We start from the raw sequence: 23,102 nt of genomic DNA, 5'->3' as shown, positions 1-23,102 counted from the left end.
GCACTGTGACCAACTTTTACTTGCTCATACATATGCCCACACACATGCACATGCCTGAAATATGTGTGTACACTCAGCAGTGGCTAGTACAGAGGCCTGTTTTTTCTCACCTTGGGCCGCCGAGTTGTGGTCTGGACAGGCAACAGGAGCCAGAGGAGAAGTAGTCAGGAAAGAAAGGATAATGGCAGAAAGACAGAAAGCAAAAGGGACAGCAATGAGAGCAGAAGAAGTAACAGGAATGGGGCTACGGTTAGCCGCCCCTCCCCACCCCCCATCCCCTTCTCCCTCCAGCGAATCACCTTGTTCCTACTCCAGGAACTCAGAACTCCGGTTTCCCATTGGTTCCTTCTCCCACTTTTGCCTAACCTTTGCAGACCTCACCCCTTCAGACACCCTGGAAAACCCAGAAGTCCCTGTCTCCTAGACCAAAGGCAGCAGTTGGCGGAGAAGGCCTCCAGAGACCAGCCCTTCTGCTTCTCACACTCCAGCCCAGAGCCAGAGGCCCCACCCACGCACCACTCCCAAGGATTTTCCCAGGTCAGCCCCTTCCTTCAAGTGCTAGACTCCACAGAGGACTCCCTAGAAACAGCATGTGACAAGAGTGATGATACGAGCCCAGAGTGAGTGATATGAATCCAGCAGAGGGAGATCAGGCCCCTGAGGCAGAACAATGCTGCTGTCCTCCCTACCCCACCCCCTTCCCCAGGACCAGATCCCGCAGCAGTCCCTGTCCCTATGGCAGAGGGCTCAGGTGTCAGAACCATGAATATTGCATTAGCCAGAAGCCCAGAGCTCAGCAAAGTAACCCCACCCAGCTGCAAGAAAGAAGGTGGGGGTGGGCAGCAGCACAGAGAAACTACTGCCCTAAATCGAATCCAGAAAACCCTCAGCTTACTACAAAGTGGTAAATAGATGATTAACTCCAACTCTCAAATAGTTCTTGCTACCCAGTGTCTCACAGCTCCAGCAAAGACAAGATTCGGCTTAGATTCTTCTTCTAGGAGACATTGAGCCCAAGGAGACCAACTCCCACTCCTCCCACCCCGGGCTAAGCCTCCACAGCTGTGAGCCAAAAACTATTCTAGGGTCCCCATCTCACCCAGGGAAAGCCCCTTGATACAACACCCCAGTAGGGGAGGGATGCTGAGAGTACAACCAGGAGTCATTCTAGCAAAGGTCAGGCAAGGTAGGCCTGCTGCAGGCACAAAGACACCTAGACCTGCTCCCTCAGATTCTCTCACAGGAAACTCTCCCAGAAACAGTTTGCAGCAAAAGCTGCCTGAAGCCCAAGCCTGTGAGGCCACTGAGTACAAGGCCTGGAACACAGACTCTGAGCCACAAGCAGGAAGGCCAGGAGCAAATGCCCAGGGCGTGGGGCATGGCAGTGACACAGACCTCTCCCTGCCCCCACCTTCATCCCCACCCGCCTCCCCCAACCAGGTAGACAGATGAAGTCTATCAGCCCCCACCCCCACCCCAGCAGCCTGCTGCCACCATCGCCCTGGCAACCCAGCAGCAGGACCAGAGCAAGCAAGAGTACCTTTCGGGCTGTCGGTGCCTGTCTCATCATTGCAGAAAACCAAAGAAAGCCAGGAGAGGAAAGAGAAGGAGGGGCAGAGGAGGATGGACAAACACACAGAGGAAGGACAGACGAAGGGAGGGAGGCAAAGAGACCGAACAGAGGGAAAGGCGGCGGAGACAGGAGATTAGTGCATCAAATCCCAACAATGCAGCCTTAGCTTCCAGGCCTGGCAGCTTCCCAGCCCGCAAACGGCTGCAGCTCAGACGCATAAGCCCCCGCAGGTGCGCAGAGGGACAGCCAGGCTCCGGCCGGCACCGGAGAGGTGCCTGGCCCAGTTCGCCAGCTTAGGCTGATGGCAGCCTCAGTGGCCGCAGCACCAGCTCCACCTGACGTCATGCACCCACCCTCCTCGGCTCCATGGGGGTGGAGCCACTGCTGCTCGGTCACCTAGCAACCACCAGGCTCTGCTGGCTCCTCCTCCTCCTCCTCATGACTGCACAAAGTCCTGTGCAGAGCCGCCCTGCTTCTTCCTCTAAAGGCAGGCTCTGGTTCCTCCCGCCCCTTCCCTCCCCCCAAGAGTTTGCTCCAAAAAACTGGGCTAGGAGCCATCCCAGAAATGGTACCCTCGGGGGCCAGGGCATCACTGGGCAGGGACATAAGACCTCACTGCCGTTCAGTCTCTCCCATATTTGCACTCCCCTCTGCCCACAACCCCATCAACCCTGCTTCTGCCTCTTACACTGACAACACCATTATGGTCCCTCATCAGGCCCACACAACCAGAGCACCCCTCCTGTGACAGCATCACCTCTGAGGGGCACACAGAGAGACTAAGAAACCCTGGGAACAATCAGCAGCAGCTCTAATGACAGTGTCTGGCTCCTCTCCCAACCCTCCCCTGGTTGTAGGCAGAATAAAGCCCGTCTCTAAAGGGCTTCCAGAAAGGACTGGCCACCTTGCAGAGACATCTGGGTTCTCTTCTGCCCTCCCACTCAATGTGCATTCTTTTGCTCTGGATCTAGCTTCCTATTCTCCATGGGGTGAAAGCAGGCACCCTGGGCTAAGTGATCTGCTGCGAGAGAACCACTGGAGAGAAGACCTGGGGGGACTTGGCTGACACTTGGCACCATGAGCAAAGAAAGCACTGTATCCCAGCCTGGGCAGCCTAAGTTGGGCTTTGCCACATTTCCCCAGGCAGCTGTGGAAACCCCAGGATTTGGGCATAGCTCAGGCCCCACCCAGCATCAGGTCAGGCTGTGGTCAGAACTCCTCCATAGAGAACAGACTGTTGGTCCATGCTCTTCTCCATTCAGGGGCCTGATGTGCGACGGGAGCCCCAACCAGGAGACAATAATCAAGGGGAGAAGGCAAGTTACCATGACCTTGGAATAGGCCAACCATCCTTTAAAGCATTGCTTTCCTTCTTACATCCCCAATCCCACCCCAGCCAGGACCCCAAAGCAAGTACCAGCATGTGGTCTCTTCCACGGCAAGACTCAAAATGAGGACCATCACCAACAAGGAGTAGGAAGGGAGATGTTTTCCTCTCCCCTCCCACTGCCCCTATCCAGTAGCTCTCCATGCAAGGTCAAGGGCCTGAGACAGGCGGGCAACAAGGAAATCACAGAATTGTACAAACAGCACGGTACACACAGGTCAGACAGGCACATGCGCGTCAGAGACAGCTCGGACACAGGCTCAAGGCAGGGCTGGTGTGAGGAAGTGGTCATGGCAGTGACTTAAAAGAGTTTAGGAGTCTCGGGGTGGCACAGTTGAGTCCCACTCCAATGATGGCTGATGGAAGGCTGCAAGGGGTGGGAGGTGAGCCTCAGGAACACCAGAGGAAAGAAGAGGCAGAGAAAGACTGACGGAGCAGAATGAAGGTGGGCCTCACGCCAATGCCCACCCAGAGGCCGGCACACAGACTCTCAGGCTTTCCAACTCAGGACTTTTCTTACTGTGCTCTGTGCCCTGACCTCCCGCCTCCTTGCACAACCACCTCTCTGGGTACTTTCCCCATCCCCAATCCCCACTCCCCAAGTCTCTCCTCCCATTGCCCCTAAGCTTAGGCTAAGTAGGAACCCACTGTAGCCCAGTAAATGTTCTATTTCATGCTGCTGCTATTTACAGTCATACTTGGAGTCTCTGACTAGAAGTCCTGAGGTGGAGGGTTGGGGGAGTGAGGGGTGAGGATCATCCCTAATGAGCCCTACCTGCGGCTGGACACTGAGCCTAATACACCCCTCAAAAGAACTCTGAAAGCCAAAGCCACCATTTCCTCTGGCCACCCCAGCCCCAAGGTCACATACACATGCATGCAGCAGCCCAAGGACATGCAGGACAGCTGGGGAGGGGGCTCATGGCCCTCACCCACCCAGGCACAAATAGTAAACACACCACCTTCTTAGGCTTCAGTCCCCGCTGCATGAGGGGCAGGAAAGGGCAGAGTTAGAGAACAGACATCACATTGTGCTAGCTGGCCAGACATCCTGGGTGTGGGCATTAAGACCAACTCAGGCATACACAGGTAAAAGGAGGAGTCAGGTCACTGTCAAGCCCTGGGTAAGTGAGATGAGGGGTCCCTCAAGGATCTGTTTCTAGGATGTCCACACACTGTCCAGCTAGAGAGTCTGGAGCCCCACCTCACACACCCTGAGCAGAGCAGCAGAGGGGAGCTAGGACAGGCCCTCTGCACACAGCCTAAAACAGGTGGCAGAGGGGCTGGCTCCTCACCATTCACTTGTGAACAGCAGAGCTCCTTCCTCCTCTACTCCTACCTTACCCCTACCCTCAGACCCTTTAGACCTTGGTAGCCTTGGGTATCAAAAGGTAGGAAGATGCTCACAACACTATTAGGGTCAGACCTGTCCTTCCTATCATCCCCAGCCTCAGTCCCATTTGACCCTGAACTTCTGAGCCCTAATAGTTTTTCCCTGCTACCACATTTACTCTACCCCTAAAACAACAGCACATACCCAGAAAGCTTCCTTCTCAGGGCGGTTGGAGACTGGAAGGCTAACTCAGTTTACTCACCTACTGCTTCTACCTGCCTGGCATTGGGTCTCCCTCCTCTCTTTCTCCTTCCCCTCCTCTTCTCTATCACTCCCCACTCCTGCCCGCAACTACTCACCAGTTTGCTGGTCTTTGCAGTTGAGTCAGTTCCATCTGTAGAAAGTAAACAGAAACAAAGTGTGTACTTGTATAAGGGGTAGGGGCAGAGAACATCATGGCAGGGTAGGGGAGATATAAGAAGGGAACACAGTGGTGATGGAAAATCTCAGGATCCACTGTGGCCCCATGTTCTGGGGACAAGTCCTGGGGACTCCTGGATGTGGGAAAGCAACTTAAGTGGGTGGTTGTTACCTCTTTTGAGGATCTTTGAGGCAGAAGAATCCGGTGTTTCTGGGGAAGTAGTATCTGCTCCATCTTCAAATACCTGGATCTGAGGCCAAAGAATAGACTCAATATAGCCAGATCAAGGATAGCTGTAATATGGACCCCTCCCCAGGCCCCAAGCAAGCCTGGGGTACAGGGCAGCTTCCCTAAGGATGGATCTCCAATCTTCCCTCCCCAACTACCTCCTACTCTCCCAACAAGCGACATATGCTCATGCCCAAGAAGAGGGAGCACCAACACGCCAGCTGCAGATGCAACAGGGCATGTGCACATGTGCATGAGTGTGCAGGCGAACGCGCACACACACATACAAACACAGAAGCAGGTATGAGTACCTGGGATTGGCGCACAAAGATGCCATGCCCTTCATCACAAGTGAAGTACTTCCTGCCTTGGACAGTTCCATCGTTCTTGCCCTTGGCTTCATCCAGGATCACGCCTACCCATTTGCCAGTAGCAAAGAGTGTGGCTCCAACATAGGCCACAGTGCCTCGGTGCCCTTTTCCAATCACCTCCACACGGGAGCCCACTCGCAGAGGCCGGGCACTTGCCTCCGCACTCATTCTGCTACCGCTGGGCGTCTGAAAAAAAAGACAAACATACACAGTTAAAGGTCAAGGATGTCATCCTAATGCATAAAAAAGGCCCCAGTCAGGATCCTGGACTGAAAAAGGACCACAAGTCACTTCCCTGAACTCCAATTGCAGGGAGAAGTGGGCCCCAAAATTCCCTTCTGAAAAATGTCAGTGGTGTGTTCTTCTAAGACTTCTCCAAACTCCTCTGGAATCTGCCAGAATTTTTAAGAGTTTATATTCAAATTTTATAACAAATCAGAATTTGCTGATAGATCTGTGAATGTCACCACATGGCTGCTTTCTCAGGAGCACTGCCCCCTAAAGAGGGGAATGAAGCTCAAGCAAATAACTCAGTTTAGACCAGGCTCCCCACAACCCAATGCCCTGACTCAGGAGCCTGGGCTGGGAAGACAGGCAATTCAGTGTGTGAACCCATACAATCCTGTTCCCCTCCCCACTGTCACCTATCTTCCCTGTGGTTCAAATGACTCTCTTAGGCCTCTCTCTTTCAGGGGCACACAATTGTGCCTCCTTCCAGCCCTCAAGTCACCACCACTCCCTCCTGACCTGACTCTCCCCATCCCCGCCCACACACCCACCATGACACTCCTGGATGCCTCATGGCAGCCTATTCAACCATTTAACTCCCTTCTTCCTGGCCTGAGCCCTGTTCTACCAACTCTCTACCCTCAAGCTCTCGAAATCCTTTCCCCATGCTATGTTGCTACAAAAAGAAAAACAAATGCCAGGTAAATCAGGTACCTCAGGTCTGTGCAGCACTCCCCCAGACTCTGCCCAGGGGTCCAAATGGATGGCTTATCACCCCATGGATGGACCAGGTAAACGGATAGACTAAACACCGTCCTTGGGAAGCTCTCAGCTTCTGACACACCCGTGATGACAGGACACAACATGAAATTAGGTCCCAAATAGACCCATGGTTTAGAAGAAAATCACACCTAAGCCATTTTTAGCAATAGCAGCTCCATGAACCAGGGGCCTTGCAGCAAACAGATGAATAAGGCATGAAGAAGTGACACCATGGTCCTAAAGACTCCACAGGGCTCCCTTCTGAGGCCCCCACTTGGCTTCGGAAGGGAGCCCCCCAGAGCCTGTCACTCCCTAACTCCCATCCCCAAAGAGCTCATCCAGGAAGGTGAGGATATAGTTCCCAGGGGCTCCAGGACCCCAACTCATACCTGGGATATGCAAGGTGGCTCTAATGGATCTGACAACAGAAGGAACTGACAGTGACATCAAGGCTGGCCCCGAACTTGGAGACTCCCCCCAAGCTCCCAACCCTAATAAGCCTCTCAGAACCAGGTAGACGTAACAGTGGGTACAGATTCAATCTCAGCCAGAAGAGAGAGAAAACAAGTGACAGACAACAAAGCCGCTCTAAAGAAAGGCTCCACTGTAAGGCCATTCCAACCCCCCGACCCCATTCTGAGTCCCCAAGAAAGTCTGGTCCCCCTCAGGAACCTTTGGCCTGAGGTCCAATTAAGAGTCAAAGGTGGGACCTCGCCAGGCCCCAGTGAGGGGCCAACTCTGGGAGGAGAAGTCTGTCCAGCCTAACACCATCAGGGCTGCAAGTGGCCCCATCCCAGCTCCAGCCTGTCTCCCCAGCCCCCACAGCAATGTCCACAGGCACCCAGGCCTTCTCCAGCAGCCCTCCCAGGGCCATCCCAGATCAGGCCCACTTACCCGGCTGTACACGTGCCTCTTGCTCTGAGCCATGGTGCTCACCGGGCCTCTACCCCCTCCCCAGCTGGCCAAAGACAGAGAGAAAAGGCAGAAACCTAGGCAGGAGGGTCAGGGCTCCAGGCCCTCATGGACAGACACAGAAGCCGTCAGGCGCGGCCCTCCCCAGTCCATGGACCTCACTCGGTAGCCTACCAGGGTAGGGGTGGGGGCAGAGATGGGGGCTGACTAGCACGTCCCCTCTGCTGCCCGAGGATTCCTGAACCCAGAGACACCGAATCCTGCTTGCCAGCTGATGAGTCTCACTCTGCGCTAGTGCTGCTCTAGACTTGCAGGAACCGTGCTGGCCTCTGGGTCCTAGTGCCCCCCTTCTTCAGCTGGGCCAGACAAGAGGGGCAGGGACTAATGGGCTAGGCCCAGCCACAGACCCTCAGCACTCACCTCTAGAGTACACTGACCTAGGGCTGGGAGCATAGCTCTGATGGGTCCTCCTAGTCTGCACCCCCTCACCATCACTGCCACCCTCCCCTCAAGGATGTGAGGCCTCAGCAGGACCACAAGCATCAAGTGACACTTCAAGACCATCAGCTGCCTAGGGCCTCCAGAGAGCCAAAATAAAGATCTCTCACCTCCTTTTCTGGTGCTTTGCTCTCTCTCTTCCCTTTCTAAACTCTGGACCGGGCTCCAAACTCATGTTATTAGAGTTTGGATTTCAATCTCACACTGGGCCAGGGGAGCCAGGCCCTGCCTGATGCACAGCAAGGGAAGGGCAGTAATGAGGGAAACTTAACACACACTGCAAAGCAAGGCAAGTACCCCAGCTCCCCCCGACGCTGGCAAAGGTTGCCACAGTCACTCTTCCTCCCTTCTGGTTGTTATAAAGAGTCAGGCTCTCAACGCCAAGAGTATCAGCTTCAACTGGATTTTTAAGGGCAGTGGTCAAAAGCAGAGAGCCCCACTTGTCCTTGTAGCACACGGCCCAGTCCAGCTCAGCCATTTGCCCCTCATACTCTTGGCCTTGTCTCCTGAACATCTCCTTAACAAAAAGAAAAAGATGGTTTATTCTCTATATTTCACAAAATTTCTTTAATAACCATGTATTGCTTTTATAATGAAAAACGTTTAATCTAATAAGATTATGCATTCTAGTGAAAGGTCTCCAGAGGGCTATGTGATGATACCACTTCATTCACTTACTCATCTAACATGGGCCAGGAACCAACAGACCAGGGTCCCTGCCCCTAACCAGCCAACAAGGTTGGCCTGGGGTCTGACCTACGGCCCTGCTGGGTGCAGTATCCAGCTAGACCCCCGGGCCGAGGGATACCTATCTTGTCCGCCCTGGGCTTCACTGGCCGAACAGCGTCTTCCTCCACTCCACCCACATTTTTTTTTTTTCCCTTTCTTCTTCTTCTCCCCAAAGCCCTGAAGTACACAGTTGTATATTCTTGTTGTCGGTCCTTTTGGTTGTGCTATGTGGGACACTGCCTCAACATGGCCTGATGAGTGGTGCCACGTCTGCGCCCAGGATCCGAAACAGGGAAACCCTAGGCTGCCAAAGCAGAGCATGCGAACTTAACCACTCAGCTATGGGACCAGCCCCTCCACCCACTTTCTAAGGCAGGCGAGATAGCCTAGTAGTAGAATGATAACCAATAGCCAGATCTGTGGCCCAAAACACCTCTCCATATCTTCAATCCTGGCCAGACCCCCTAGGAAACCATTTCTTCCCTCCCCCGCAAAATCTGCACGCTGCCCCCTCCCTTCCCCATGCACCATTACACAGGTGGGTCAGGGCCTACGGGTCCTTACAACCTGGACTTCACATGTTCAGGACACTTTACAGTCTACAGAACAGCTTAAAAAACATAATTTTATAGTACCTTGGTTATGAGTACCGGTTCTAGACTCAGGCTGGCTTTGTTCAATTCCTAGCTTCACTACATGGTAGCTACATAAATTTGGTCTAATTACTTAACATCCCTGTGCCTCAGTTTCCTCACTTGTCAACTGGGAATAATCAAACGACATATCTCAGAGAGCTGTTGTGAATATTAGCCAAGAAAATCCATGTAAAACATTTAGGACATTGCCTGGTATTTAGTAAGGACTCAGCAGAAGTTAGCTAATAACAACATCATTATCATCATATTCAGACATCACGACAACCCCACAGAGAGGCAGGCCAGGGACAATGCTGACAAGGGAACTGAGGCTTAGAGAACTGGGCAACTTCCCTGAAGTTACACAGAAGGTAAGGAGTGCAGCCAAAACTGGAACCAAAGCCTGAACCAGATCCCTCTGCACTTTCTACGATCCTGACTGTCATCACCTGTATCCTTGGCTTCCAAGGCCATGCCCTTCCTCTAGACCACACTGCCTTCAAAGACTCAAAAGAGCTCAGGTCTAAGAACAACGTCACAACTCACTAGCCAACTCACTAGTCACCTAACTTCTTGGAGGCAATTTCTTCTCCTATAAAATGGGAGTAATATTTCTCTTTTTTTTTGCTGGGAAAGATTCGCCTTGCGCTAACATGTGTTGCCAATCTGCCTCTCTCTCTTTTTTCTTTGCCTCCCCAAAGCCCCAGGACATAGTTGTATATTCCAGTTGTAAGTCCTTCTAGTTCTTCCATGTGAGCCGCCACCACAGCATGGCTACTGACAGACGGGTGGTATGGTTCTGTGCCTGGGAAACAAACCTGGGTCGCTGAAGCAGAGCACACTGAACTTTAACAGCTAGGCCACCAGGGCTGGCTCTGCATTTCTACATTAATCTTATGAGGCTGGAATAAGATAAAGCATATAAAAGTGCTTTGTAAAAGTGCAGAAGCTGTAGAAGTGCAAAGAAGTATATATAACCTATAACAGACAGTATATAAGTCTTAAAATAAAATATCTAGACAATAAACACTATAAGGAATTACAAACAAGGGAAAGGTGAGCTAGAAAGAAAAGGGATACCTGACTACACCTTGAATTATAGGTTGTTTTTTGCATATGTGGAGAGGAAGGGCCTACAAACACTGTAAGACAGAAATAATTTTGCTTGACTAGGGAATATTAAAGAAGACCAGCTTGGCTGAACTGAGGAATTCCAGATGAGTTCTTCTATTAAACTATAAATATTTTAAAGTAGAGCCCACAACTTTTCCTCTTTATGATCCCATCACCCTTAGCTCATGAAGCCAAATGTTTATTGAATAAATAAACACATTAACATTGAGATGTACTAGAAGGTAAGTATGGATAGTCAGGGAGTTTAACATCAGGAAGAGACAAATGGACTGGATCCAATAACAACAGAAGCCAGTCTCTTCCTGACAGGAGACTGGCATAAAGAAAACTATTTTAGGAAAATCAAACTGGTGGCAGAGGGCGATGGACTGGAGGCAGGAACAACTTGGTAAAGACAGGGATAACAGCAAGGAAGCTGCTGCAATAATGAGCAAGGGATGAGGAGGGCCTGGCCCAAGCTCATGAGAAAGACAGAAGGGGAAAGGGGCCAACTCAGAGACACTACAAAAAAGCCCAGAGAACGCCCTATGATAGATCAGATACGGGGGAAAAGGCAGCGGGCCTGCTTGGGCTCTGGAGACAAACAGATCTGGATACCACTTTGGATCTACTATCTCCTCACCTGTATGACTCTGATCAAGATATTTAACTTTCAGAGCCCCAATCACTTCATCTGAAAAAAGGGGGAAACAATGCCTACCTGACAGGGATGTTGCGAGGATTAAACAAGGTTGAAGTAAAGCATTTAGCACAGTGTCTGGCAGAGAATACGTGCTCAATAAATGGTAGACATTGTCCTCACCATTACTGAGTGGGTACATCAATGATGACCTGCACATAGTAGGAACTCAAATGTTGTATGAATAAATGGATGGATGGATGAATGCATGAATAAGTAAACGAATGAATAAACTAGGGAATTTTCAAGCAGGAGTAATGGAAGAAGATTCATTGAAAACATTACCAGAATTGGGGGGAAAATGGAAAAGGAAACTGAACATGTTAGGAGAGAGAAAATAAGTTTTGTTCTTGGGGCCCTCTCCGGGGCAAATTTAACTGTGCACACTAACACATGTATTTCACTATCTCCTTCCAAAAGGAACCTGTGATGCAGACAAAAACAGATTCCACTACCTCCATTCTATGGGTGATGGAACTGAGTCTCAGAAGTCAAACGACTCACCCAAGTCTCAAGACCAGAAAATGGCAGGAGGCACATTTGACTAGCTGAAACAGGTAGGCGGTCCTTCCACAGCACTGGGCCCCACCCTATGTCACATAGGACAATTCTGAGTTACATGTTCCTTCAGTGAGAGAGCAGATTTCTAATCCATTTTCCTCTCCAAAGGTATCAAATACTGCTAAAATGTCTAGGAAAATGGGAAGAGAGGAGAGAAAAATCTCTGATGAATAGGTTACCAATGGTCTTGAAGATTTCAGAAAATGACAGGAAAACAGGTAGATTGTTGGGAATTAAGGAGGAAGAAGTAAGGAGGAAAGGCCTCTTTGGCACCCAGCCTGCACCATTTCTATCTTGCTTTTACTGGCACCGCAGCATCGTCTGAGCCCTTGACCTCCTCTTGTCTTGCCTCACCTAACCCTGATCCTGGGCTAACACAACTGTTTGCTTTCCCTGATCCCACTCATAGAGGAGCTGGTCTGAAACCCAGGCGGTCTGACAACTGGGTCCACACACTTGAACTGAACTGCATTAGGCACTGGGTATACAGTAGTTTGGTTGCAAAGAGATAAAATGAAACACACTGGTAATCAGCAAGATCTAGATTTTCTTAAGACTAAGGTGAAGCTGTACATCTCTGAAAGCACTAGCAGGGAAGAGCTAAGTGTGGACCTAAATCCCTCAGGAATCAAGAAAGAAGAGGGTCTTCTCACTGAGTGGGGTTGGAGGCTGGGGAACTGGAAGCTTGGAAGGCTGAATTCCAGAGATGCACAGGAACCCAGAAAGACCACAGTTACAGAGCCTTTTGATCCTAGGTCCTACTCCTGTAACTGCGTTACAGATCTCATACAGATAGGGCCTAGCCCCTAAATGGGCTTTCTTTACCTCTCCAGCTCACTACCCCCAGAAATGTCTGCAGCCCACTCCTAACCTGAGTACAGTTCTACTCCCTCCCAAATATCCTCCCCCTCCCCCAAGGAATACCCAGTGACTGCCAGGGCCACCTCCAAAGGGTCCAGACCTCCAAGAGCCAGGAATGAAAGCAACATAATATGCTTCATTTATCCTCAATAAAGGAACTTTTACAGGAAGGCAACAGGCATTTGAGTGCAACCATGTACTCAAGAACTACAACCCTCCCAGTGCTAGCAGAAGTCCAACTTAACAGCCTGTTCAAAGTTCCTGGCACTAGGACCCTGCAGACAGGAACCCTGAGCCTGCGCTCTAAAGAGAGAGATGCACCATTTCACAACTTCAGCAAAAGCCAAAGCAGCCAACAAAGCCACAGCCACCTCGGCTGTGCTGGGCTCTGCCTTTTGGGCAGCTCACCGGCCACTCCCCAGAAGCAGAGCATTTCGTCCTTTCTCTTTTTAAATCCACGTCATCATCTGATCATAATGGAAATCAATCTCAAGTCACCACGCAAAGGCGTATCCATGGCAACCTCAAGAGGAAGGACACAGAAATGATGCTCCAGTGGCTGCAGCAGGAAAAGGTAAGTCCATTTCCCTTCATCCATGCCATCCCACCATTCTCCCCTTTCACTCAAGGCAGGTGTGCACCTTACCTGCAAATTCTATCACACCAAGGAGAAAAACACAAAAGGTGAGTGTTAATAATCTATGCTATTATGTAAGGTTTTACGTCTACCTAGTCTCAGAACTGGCAGGAAAAAAAAAATCTCTTCTTCTAGCTGAAGGGGACAAGATCTCTTTTCTTATTCACCATCTCAGGTGACATAGCCTGCAGTAATCACTATGAGTCACTTGTCTTTCTATTCAGGATGCTGGGAAATCACTCAAGGATTTCAGAGTTCCCTACATTGTTGTACAAAGCCAGCAACAACACTGACCCCACTGCCCTGCTCACCCATGCCCATCACTATCATGCCCACAGGCTGGCCTGGTAAGACTCTCTCCTGGTAAGACTCCAGCCCCTTGAGGTCCAGAAATTGGGAGTTGGGATTAAATTCCTGCCTTTCTCTGATGCCTCAGGGGAAGGAATGCCACTTCTGCAGAGGCAAGAGATTCACCAAACATAAGTACCACCAAGCCTAAGTAATCCCCCATACCTCAATTTCCTCTTCTGTAAAACAGGGATAACAACAATACCTTTCCACAAGACTGCTGTAAAAATCACATGAGAATGCCCGAAAAGCACTGAGACGAGTGCCTGGTATGAAGCACTCCATAAACGTCAGCCATTATTATTATGAGGAAGACTCATAATGAGGAGTCCTTATGTGGAGAGGAGAGGCCCACATGCAGGATTTAAGTTCAGAGGGTACTCAAGACTCTGGGAGCAGGTCTTACGTCTGCTCTTTCCCTTTCCTCTGGACAGGTGTTTCAAGCTTCCTTTATGACTTTCAAGTCCCTATTCCTGTCCAAGGCCATACCACTGCCCTCACCCTCAGCAGATAACCTTGCTGGGAAAGAAAATTGAGCCTATTAGATGAAAATTCTTTTGCAAATTTAGATATAGCTGCAACCATCATTGCCACTTCCTTCCTACATTCTTTCCTTTCTTCTGTCATTCCTCTTCAAAGGAAATAATGTCCCGTTCTTTTCAGGGCCAACCCCTCCACCCTCCTCCGAGGACCTGATTTAGCAATCATCTTTTCTCTTGTGCCTTCAATTGCACCCTCTCTGCTGGCTCTTACACATCAGCAGAAAACCCATACTCAAGACTTCTATTCTAGGAAAAACTGTCTCTATTCTCTGCTACCTCCTCCGCAAACTGCCACCATCTCTCTTCCTCCCCTGCCAAACTACTCCTAGTGAGTACACCCTTCCTATCCCCTCTTCCCGTCCACTCCTCAGTCCACCTGGCTCCCATCCCTACCACTCCACTGAAGCTGCTCACCCTAAAGAAGTCAAAGAGCCCTGGTGACCACAACCCCCTGACTGCCCAATCTCAAGGCTCAGTTTCCAAGCTCATCCTACTCGACCTCTCTGCAGCAACCGAGGCTGCTGGTCCTCTTCCTGCAACTTCTTCCTCTCCTAGCTTCCCAGACAACATTCTTTCTTACCATGTGCACCAATCCTTCCCATCTCCTCTGACATCTTCAGCCTTACATAAGTGCCACTGGGCTCATCTATTCCAACAGCATCAACTACCACTTACTCCCACTGCCCTCAGACACAGACTCTCTTCTGAACCTCAGACCCACCTTTCCACCTGTCTTCCAAGTGCCACAGACCTTCCACGTTCAATATGACCCAAAACACATGTGGTATCTTCCCCCCAAAAAATGTTGCTCTTCTATATTCCCTCTTTACTACTGGCACCACCATCCACCCAAAATAGAAAACTGAGTCATCCTCAACAACTCCCTCTGTCTTGTTCTCAACAACTAATTAGTCGTGATGTCAGGTTAACTCTGCCTCTACAGTCTCTCACAGCTCCATCCCCTCCTTCCATCCCCACTGCCCTAATCCTTAGTTCAGCCTTAAACCATGTCAGGTTAGTACAAGAGTCTCCTGATGTCCCCAATCCAGATGCTCCTCTTTCAGTCTATTTCCAGTTTCCCAAAATACAATCACGTCACCTCCCTACCTAAACACTGCCAGTGGCTTCCCTGCCCACAAAATTGAATCTTCTTAGCACAGCACTACAGGCCATTAAAAACCTGGCCTCATTATGAACCTAATCTCATCAACCACTTCCTTTGATCTCAAATCTTGTATTCCAGCCACTTGGATCTACTTACCTTCCTTCTTATCCCTCTGCAAATGTTGCAAATGTCACCAGAGCCATTCTCTTGCTTCTTCTTCAAGGTTCAGGTCAACGATCACCCCTTTCCTGAAGATTCCCCTGATGTCTGCATGTAGAGCTAGTCATTCCCTCCTCTGCTCTCACATAGCATTTCAGACATATCTCCATTACAATATCACATTTTATTTAAAATATTGTCTCCCTGGGGCCAGCCCAGTAGTGCAGTGGTTAAGTTCGCACATTCCACTTCTCAGCGGCCCGGGGTTCACCGGTTCAGATCCTGGGTGCAGACATGGCACCACTTGGCACGCCATGCTGTGGTAGGCATCCCACGTATAAAGTAGAGGAAGATGGGCACAGATGTTAGCTCAGGGCCAGGCTTCCTCAGCAAAAAGAGGAGGATTGGCAGTAATTAGCTTAGGACTAATCTTCCTCAAAAAAAAAATATATATATATATTGTCTCCCTTATTCCATCATGAATTCGTCCAGGGCAGAGAGTTTTTATTCAGTTCAGCATCCCAAGCACTGAGCAGAGAGACATTCAATGTTGAAGAGACGCCTGTACCAACACCAGGCTCTAGACATGTAAGTTGGCTCTGACAGTTCTCCCAGAGAGCAGCTCCACCCTTAAAGCCCACCACCATGGGGGAAATTAACAGTCAAGCACACATGCATCCCAGCAGATGCAGCTCTTTCCTCTCTAGAGAGGAGCCTAAGAAACTAAAAGTGCAGGGACAGCCCCAGGTCCTATGGAATTTGGTAGTGACACTAAATCTCAATCTCATATGCTTGCAGGGTAAAAGGACCAGAGGGAGACCTCTAGGCTCTAGTGGAAGTGCAGATCTTCTGGGAAAACAGCTTCAGTGAGGCTTTGGGGGTGACCCTTGTCACCAGTCTCTGCTTCAGTGAAGCCCTGGGGAGGTCAGACTGGACAGCCAATTTGTCCATCGGCCCAGTGGAACTGGAACTAGCCTGAACTTCAAAAGAAAAATTATACAAAGCCAAATTCAGAGTCTCCAGGATGGCAAGGACCCAAAGATAGATTTGAATCAGTCAGTTGCTCAGCAGTTACCTCCTCAGGGGACACTGAGGACCCAGTTCTCATTTCCCTTGCTATGGGACTGATAATCCAAGTCCCCACAGTACCACCCAGCAGCTGCAGACAGGCCAAGGAATCTGGGAATCCTCTACTACAATCCCTCCCAACTCATAACTCCAGGCAGCCACAAGCGATGATAGAGCTGGCAGAGTAAAACCTAGAGTGGCAGTTGTGAATGGTATTATGATCCTCTTAACTATCTTTTTTTTTTTTTTTTTTGAGGCAGATTAGCCCTGAGCTAACGTCTGCCGCCAATACCCCTCTTTTTGCTGAGGAAGACTGGCTCTGAGCTAACATCCATGCACATCTTCCTCTACTTTTATATGTGGGACACCTGCCACAGCATGGCTTGACAAGTGGTGCCATGTGTGCACCCAGGATCCAAACCAGCGATCCTCAGACCACCGAAGCAGAATGTGCAAACTTAACCACTGCGCCACCGGGCCAGCCTCCTCTTAACTATTCTGACTCCTCCCTAACAATTTCTTTGTATCCTCATGTTCAGTCAGGCCCAACCAATCAATTCTTCCTTAGCATTGTCTCCTGCATCTTTCCTTTGTCCTTCATCACCACAGTCATCACTTTGGCCTGCCACTTAATAGCTTTGAGAATTAAGGCAAATCATTTACCCTCTTTGGTGCCTTATCTATTAATTAGGGTAACAGCTGCTCCACCTAGGATCATTAAATCAAATGAGATCATGCCTGTGAAACGTCCTATAATCTGTAAAATGTTATATGTAAATATAAAGTGTTACTAATATCATCAACTTAAGCCCTCTCTACTAATATGTGAAGCATATCTGGCTCCCTGCCTCTCTCCTTTATAGACCACATTATAGACCACAGTAAGACAACTACACACTCTAAAATATTGCTCTGCCAGCACATTCACTTGCCCAAAATATTTCACTGACATACCATTCCTTACTTTAGTCAAACAATCCTGGATCTGACATATGCAATGTCATCTCTGCACCACTGTCAGCTGCTTAGGATGCTTTCCTTAGCCTTGCAAGCCCCACCCATGCTTCAAAGTCCAGCTAAAACCCCACTACACTCCACGCAGGACTAAATTTAAAAGAGAGGGATTTGAAACAATGTCATGAAGGAATTAAGTAAAGGAAACCTGGTAGGAACAGCTGTCATCTAATACTTTAAGAGTCATCTTTTTAAAGAAGGATTACACTTTTTTTCTGCTTGATTCTAAACGATAACCTAGACCAACAGGATGGAAGTTGCAGAGATGTATTTTAGCACACGAAAAACTTCCTTATTGAACTACCCCAAGACGAAATGGGATGCTTTAGATGTAGTTAATTCCCCAGTATTAGAAATGTTCACGCTCAAATTGGCCATTGAGCAACGATATTTTAGATGAAATTCAACTATCACCAAGGGTAACTGCACTAGAATCACAGCACTTTAGATCTGAAAGGAACCTTCGAGATCTTCTAGTCCAGCCTCCTATTTTATAGACCTGGACAGGTGAAGTGATCACTCAAGGCAGCGCAGCCTGCTTTGAGGAGCAGGGAGCAGAACACAATCTCTAACTTTCAACCCAGTGACCAACACCCTTGCTACTCAAAGTGTGGTTCAGGGACCAGCAGCGTCAGCATCACCTGGGAACTTATTAGAAATGTAGAACCAACCAGAATCTGTATTTTAACAAGACTCCCAGGTGGGCGCACCATTCAAGTTGAAAAAGCACTGACCAACGCTGCCCCTTCCACACCTCGAGTTTCTAATTCTGGAACTGCACTTCCTAAACTGTTCCAGATGTTAGACAGAGGCAGCACCCAAGAAAAACAGTATTTCCCATTCAAATCTAGGAGACTCTCCATACCATACTTCCAGAGGGAGTGTCACGGTAAATATTAGCATGCTGAAGGCTCTGAAATACTCTGTAGTACAGAAAACTTTAACCACGAAGTTTCTAAACATATCTGAGCACAAAACGTCTTTTAAAAAAAAAAGTTCTCTCTTTTAATATCCCCGTGGCTTTGGCAGGACACCTGGTGAAGAATGTCAATCTCCACTTCACAGCTCCTTGACTCGCAATACCTTAGGCATACTGATCAGTAAGCGGTCAGCACGGGCTGCTCTCCTCACTGCAATAAATGAGGCCAAGTGTCTAAATCACTGCCTCCTTAAAAGCAGCAGAATCCCTCCTCTGTGTGATTTAGCTGTGGTTCTGCCTAAAGACGAGAGGGATGCGCAAGATGACTTCTCAAAGGTCATCCTGCCAGTGAAGGCGGACCCCAGGAGTGGGAGACACAGACCCACCAAACGCATACCCAAGGCCCCCAGGCTCGACTCCTCTTTTTGTTTTTTCCGTTTGACACAACTTCTCAACCATGTGCCCAGGGAAAACCTGTGGCTTGGAATGGGTTTGGCGTGCCTCAGAGGCGCCCAGGAAAGGAGGGGACCCTTGCAGTTCCGGAGGGGTTGGGAGGCGGAGTCCCGCCACTCCCAGGACAACACCGCCAGGCTGAGAGCTCAGGTGGGTCGGACGGCCCAGCCCCAGGCGAGCGCCCACCCCGCCGGCCACCCACTGCCACCCCCGCCCCGCGCCCCGGGCTCCACGTCGCGCCCCCGGACAGCGCCGGGACGCTGGCGAACACGCGGCGGAGGGGACGGTTGGCGGGGTCGCCGCCTCCGTACCTGTCCTGTCAGGGGCTCCGCGCCCGGCTCCGGCCCCACAGGCGACCGACGCCCAAGCCCTTGCCGGTCCCGCCCCGCCTGCCTCGCCCGCGTGAGCTGCCCGCCGCGCCGCCCGAGCCCTCCAAGCCCACCCCAGACCTGAGGCCCAGAGGCGCTCTGGGTCCAGGGAAAACGCTACTCTTCCCCGAAGACCCGCCCGGGTTAAAAACTGCGCGCTGAGCGCGGCCGAGGAGCCATCGATCAGGCACGAAGCTGGACACCTGGAGCGAAATATACGCGTGCGCACTGTGCCTGCGACGCCGATTAGGACCACAGGAGAGCGGCGCGGCGTGGCCAGCGCCCTCTGTCGGCGGAGGGGAGACAGTGCAGAGGGGCTGGGTGACTCCATTGCAGCGGGCAAATAGGTTCCCCAGAGGGTCGCTAAGCTTTTGAGTCCTAAACTGCTAATTAAGGCAATAGTGTTAAATCGTATCTCGTCAGTTAGCTTGAGGAAAAGATTACATTTTGCTGCTACTGGGTGTTATTCACATGAGGATACAGGCATTCACAAGCCCTTATGATGGGAATGTGAAATAAGGCAAATTCACATACTGACATTCTGACGGTTTTTTTATTTAGAGAGAGAAAACATTAAAAAGCACAAACTCCTTAACCCAATGCACTCACTTCTGATAATACAGCCAAAGAAATGAAAGAAATAATAGAACAAGTATTTAAAGATATTTGTACGAGGATGTCGGGAGAGCCAGGATTTGATAGACAATGGGTTCAAATTCTAACGGCAATACGCTAGATGTGTGAGATCTCATGTTGGTTATTTAACCTCTATGTGCCTCTGTTTCCTCATTGGTAAAATGAAAATGTTAATGATAGTATGTATATTATTAGGTGGTTAGGAATATTAAGTGAATCCATGTAAAGAGCCTGAAATGTAACTATTGTAATGTTAGGTTTATCTCAGTTAATCTCAGATTGAAAACAACCTGGAAAATCCACAAAGTTGGTGGTGGGCTGGAGGTAGGGGGTAAATACTAGAAAGGATGAATTGGACAACCTCTCCACTACTGCCTCTTTTTTCCCCTATTTCTTCTTCTAAATATTTCTAATTATTATTTTGAGTAGATAATGCCCTTGTATAATTCAAAAATCAAAACAATATAAAAAGTATGCACTGAGAAACCTCCCTTCAACCCTTGTTCCCATCCACTCCTTCCCCCTTGCCTACTACAGGTAACCTTTGTTGTTAGCTTCTTGCTTATCCTCTCAATGTTTTATGCAAATGCAAGCAAATATGAATGTGTAGTCTTACTCCTCCTGTTTCTTATGCAAAAGGTAGCATACTATGTACACTTGCACCTTAATTTCTTCATTTAACAATGTATGTTGGAGATATTTCTAAATCAGTAAATAGAGATCTTCCTCATTCATTTTTTCAGCTGTATAACACTGTATTGCATGGATACACATAATTTATTAGCCAACCTCTTCTAGTGGGATACTGTATTTCCAGTCTTTTGCTATTGCAAACGATACTGCAATGAATCACCTTGTATATATGACATTCCACATGTGAGCAGGTATATCTGTAGGATACATCTGGGTCAAATAATAAATACACCCACAATTTTAGTGGAAATAGCTTCTATGCCCTTCAATTAAAAAGAAATGGTATAAAAAATAAACACAAAGGTTTTAAAGGGCACTGCATATGCATGTTTTTATTGTGGTAAAATATGTATAACATAAAATTTACCATTTTAACCATTTTTAATTCAATACTGAAGCTCTGTACCCATTAAATGCTAACTCTCTTTTCTCCCTTCACCCTACCCACTGGTATCAAGCGTTCTACTTTTTGTCTCTGTGAATTTGACTGTTCTAAGTACCTCATACAAGTAGAATCATACAATATTTATCCCTTTGTATCTGGCTTTCGTCTTCAAGGTTCATTCATGTTGCAGCATGTGTCAGCATTTCCTTCCTTTTAAGGCTGAATAATATTCCATTGTAGGTATACACCCCATTTTGTTTGTCCGTTCAGCCGTTGATGGACAGTTGGGTTGTTTCTACTTTTGGCTACTGTGAATAAGCACATATTTTTTAAACATAAATACATCTCCCACTCATCCCATCCCCAAGATCCCTACCCAAAGCAACTCTTTGATGCCAGTTTTAGCTTGCTATTCCAGAATCAGTCTCTGAAAACTTAAGCATTTTAGATGCAAACAGCAGCTTCCTAGACACACTGTTCTGGAACCTTGTTTATAGCCCCACTGGACAATATATCTTGGTGGTTGTCCATATCAGCACATATTGATCTGCCTTGAAATTTTTTTAAGTGTATATTTTTTATTTGTTCTGGAGCCATCCTTCTAAGTAGCTTTAACAACCTTTAACAGATGTGCTGAATTTTCACGTGAAGCTGCCAGGCCTCTAGTAGAATGGGGGTGGGGATACAGAAAAGACCCAAATGATTCTTCACACCATGAAAGGGGGTCCCACTGAGTCTGATAAGAGACATATTGTTTCTTTTACATTGGATTAGACTGAGAGATCTTCAAGGAAGATTGGTATTGTCTTTGTCCTATGTGTTTTTTTCATAGGTGCCAGCCTGAGGCTCCCTGTAATGAGGAACCTGAACAAGACCCCTAGGACCCCAAAACTCTGATTTGCATGACTGGATCCCATCCTCCCGACCTGTAATGCTGAACACAGAAGAACATCTCTGCTCATCCGGGTGGAATCCTAGTCGTCCCAGAACATGGGAAGGAACCGAGAGGGAAAAGCCTCCTCTTGAGAAAAAGAATGCAGTTTCCTAGAGGGAGGAGGTGGTTTTCAGGCTGAGAGACTTGGAGAGGGGACTGGATAAAGACAGAAAGCAAAGGGTCCGCCCTGTGGCCAATCGGTCAAGTTTGCCCACTCAGCTTCCTGAGTGCTGACCTAGCAGCTCATCAAGCCATGCTGAGGTAGCACCCCACATAGCAGAACCTGAAGGACCTACAGCTAGAATATACAACTATGTACTGGGGGGCTTTAGGGAGAAGAAGAAACAAAAACAAAGAAGATTGATAACAGATGTTAGCCCAGGTGCCAATGTTTTTAAAAAAAAGAGAGAACAAATCAAGGTGACCAAGCCAGCTATGGGGGAGAAGAGATGCAGGCGAGAAAAGCATCTAGATTAGCTATACCAGCACTGTCCAATAGAAATAAACTATAAGTTTTAAAATTGTCTTGAATTGAGATGGCTAATAAATTTTAAAGAGATTTTTTTGGGGGAAAAGTTATTACAATTAAATTTTATATAAGCCAGCCACATATATAATCTTAAACTCTCTAGTAGCTATCATTTTAAAAAGTACAAAGGAACAATGGAAATTAATTTTAACAAGATATTCAAAATATTATCATTTTAATATGTAATAAATATAAAAATATTAATGAGATACTTTACGTTCTTTTTTTGTACTAAGTCTTTGAAATCCAGTATGTATTTTGCACTTACAGCACATCTCTATTCAGACGGTAAATTTTCATTGGAAATACTTGAGCTGGTTTAGATTTCACACAATTTATAGTTGAAGAAATAGATTTATGTATACAACTTGTTTCAAACATATTAGAAGTTTTCCAATAACTAGATTGAAATATACATTTTTAACTTAAATGTAACAATTAAAATTAAATAAAATTTAAAATTCAGTTCCTCAGTCATATTAGCCATATTTCAAGTACTTAATTGCCACATGTGGCCAGTGGCTTTCATATTGGACAGTCTGGAGATAGACTTTCAACCCTTCTTCCCCCTGCTTTATTATACTTTCATGAGAGGGTCTGGTCTTTCAGGAAAGAAGCAAATGTATATTTACCACTGCCTGGCTTGTTACCACACACTGGTAGAGTGTGAGGAGACATGGTGGCCCACGGAGAGCCAGACCTGCTGTTCCCCATTTCTTTCTGAAGTAGAGGTAGGGACAGCATGAGGATGGTCCCTCAGGGGACCTTGAAGACTTTGTAATAAGAAGGATCCACAATGTAGGATAAGCCAGAACAACTATGAAAAGTCACTCTTACAGTGGGGACTTAGAACCACACAAGTTCTGCTGTAGAAATCATGGGGAAAACCATATTTACATGTGGAGACGTTTTTGTTGAAACAGATACAGACCCTTGAAGGAATACAAGATCTCATTAGATTCTCTAAAATCAGAAATACAAAGATGCCCAATATCTCTGA

The 23,102-nt window shown here is 48.2% G+C and overlaps 1 protein-coding gene and 1 long non-coding RNA gene across 30 annotated transcripts in view; one reads left to right on the top strand and one right to left on the bottom strand.

Annotated features, from left to right (window-relative positions):
* DCTN1 (dynactin subunit 1) overlaps positions 1 to 19,175 on the bottom strand; it is a 30,593-nt gene extending 11,418 nt beyond the window's left edge. For 3 of the 29 annotated variants that reach the window (XM_001916726.6, XM_023618845.2, XM_023618848.2), the window contains exons 1-7: positions 7,198 to 7,362; positions 5,254 to 5,499; positions 4,886 to 4,964; positions 4,653 to 4,687; positions 3,923 to 3,943; positions 1,541 to 1,558; positions 111 to 131 (exon numbers count right to left, since the gene is read on the bottom strand). In XM_001916726.6, the coding sequence (XP_001916761.3) occupies positions 111 to 131; positions 1,541 to 1,558; positions 3,923 to 3,943; positions 4,653 to 4,687; positions 4,886 to 4,964; positions 5,254 to 5,499; positions 7,198 to 7,230 (453 nt within the window). In that variant the 5' untranslated portion in view covers positions 7,231 to 7,362. Of the gene's footprint in view, positions 1 to 110; positions 132 to 1,540; positions 1,957 to 3,922; positions 3,944 to 4,652; positions 4,688 to 4,885; positions 4,965 to 5,253; positions 5,500 to 7,197; positions 7,363 to 7,389; positions 7,540 to 18,868 lie in introns of those variants that run through there. The other 26 variants (XM_070235258.1, XM_070235260.1, XM_023618849.2 and 23 more) reach the window with 20 other exon arrangements.
* LOC138917659 (uncharacterized) lies at positions 12,613 to 22,108 on the top strand. Its single transcript, XR_011425969.1, has 2 exons — positions 12,613 to 12,886; positions 21,472 to 22,108. It is a non-coding gene; the product is annotated as an uncharacterized lncRNA (long non-coding RNA).
* The last annotated feature ends 994 nt before the right edge of the window (positions 22,109 to 23,102 follow it).

The sequence above is a fragment of the Equus caballus genome, chromosome 15 (genome assembly GCF_041296265.1).
Source record: "Equus caballus isolate H_3958 breed thoroughbred chromosome 15, TB-T2T, whole genome shotgun sequence".
In the NCBI taxonomy this organism is placed as follows: domain Eukaryota; kingdom Metazoa; phylum Chordata; class Mammalia; order Perissodactyla; family Equidae; genus Equus; species Equus caballus.
The sequence above is the reverse complement of the archived record's forward strand: the minus strand, read 5'-3'. Positions and strand labels throughout refer to the sequence as shown.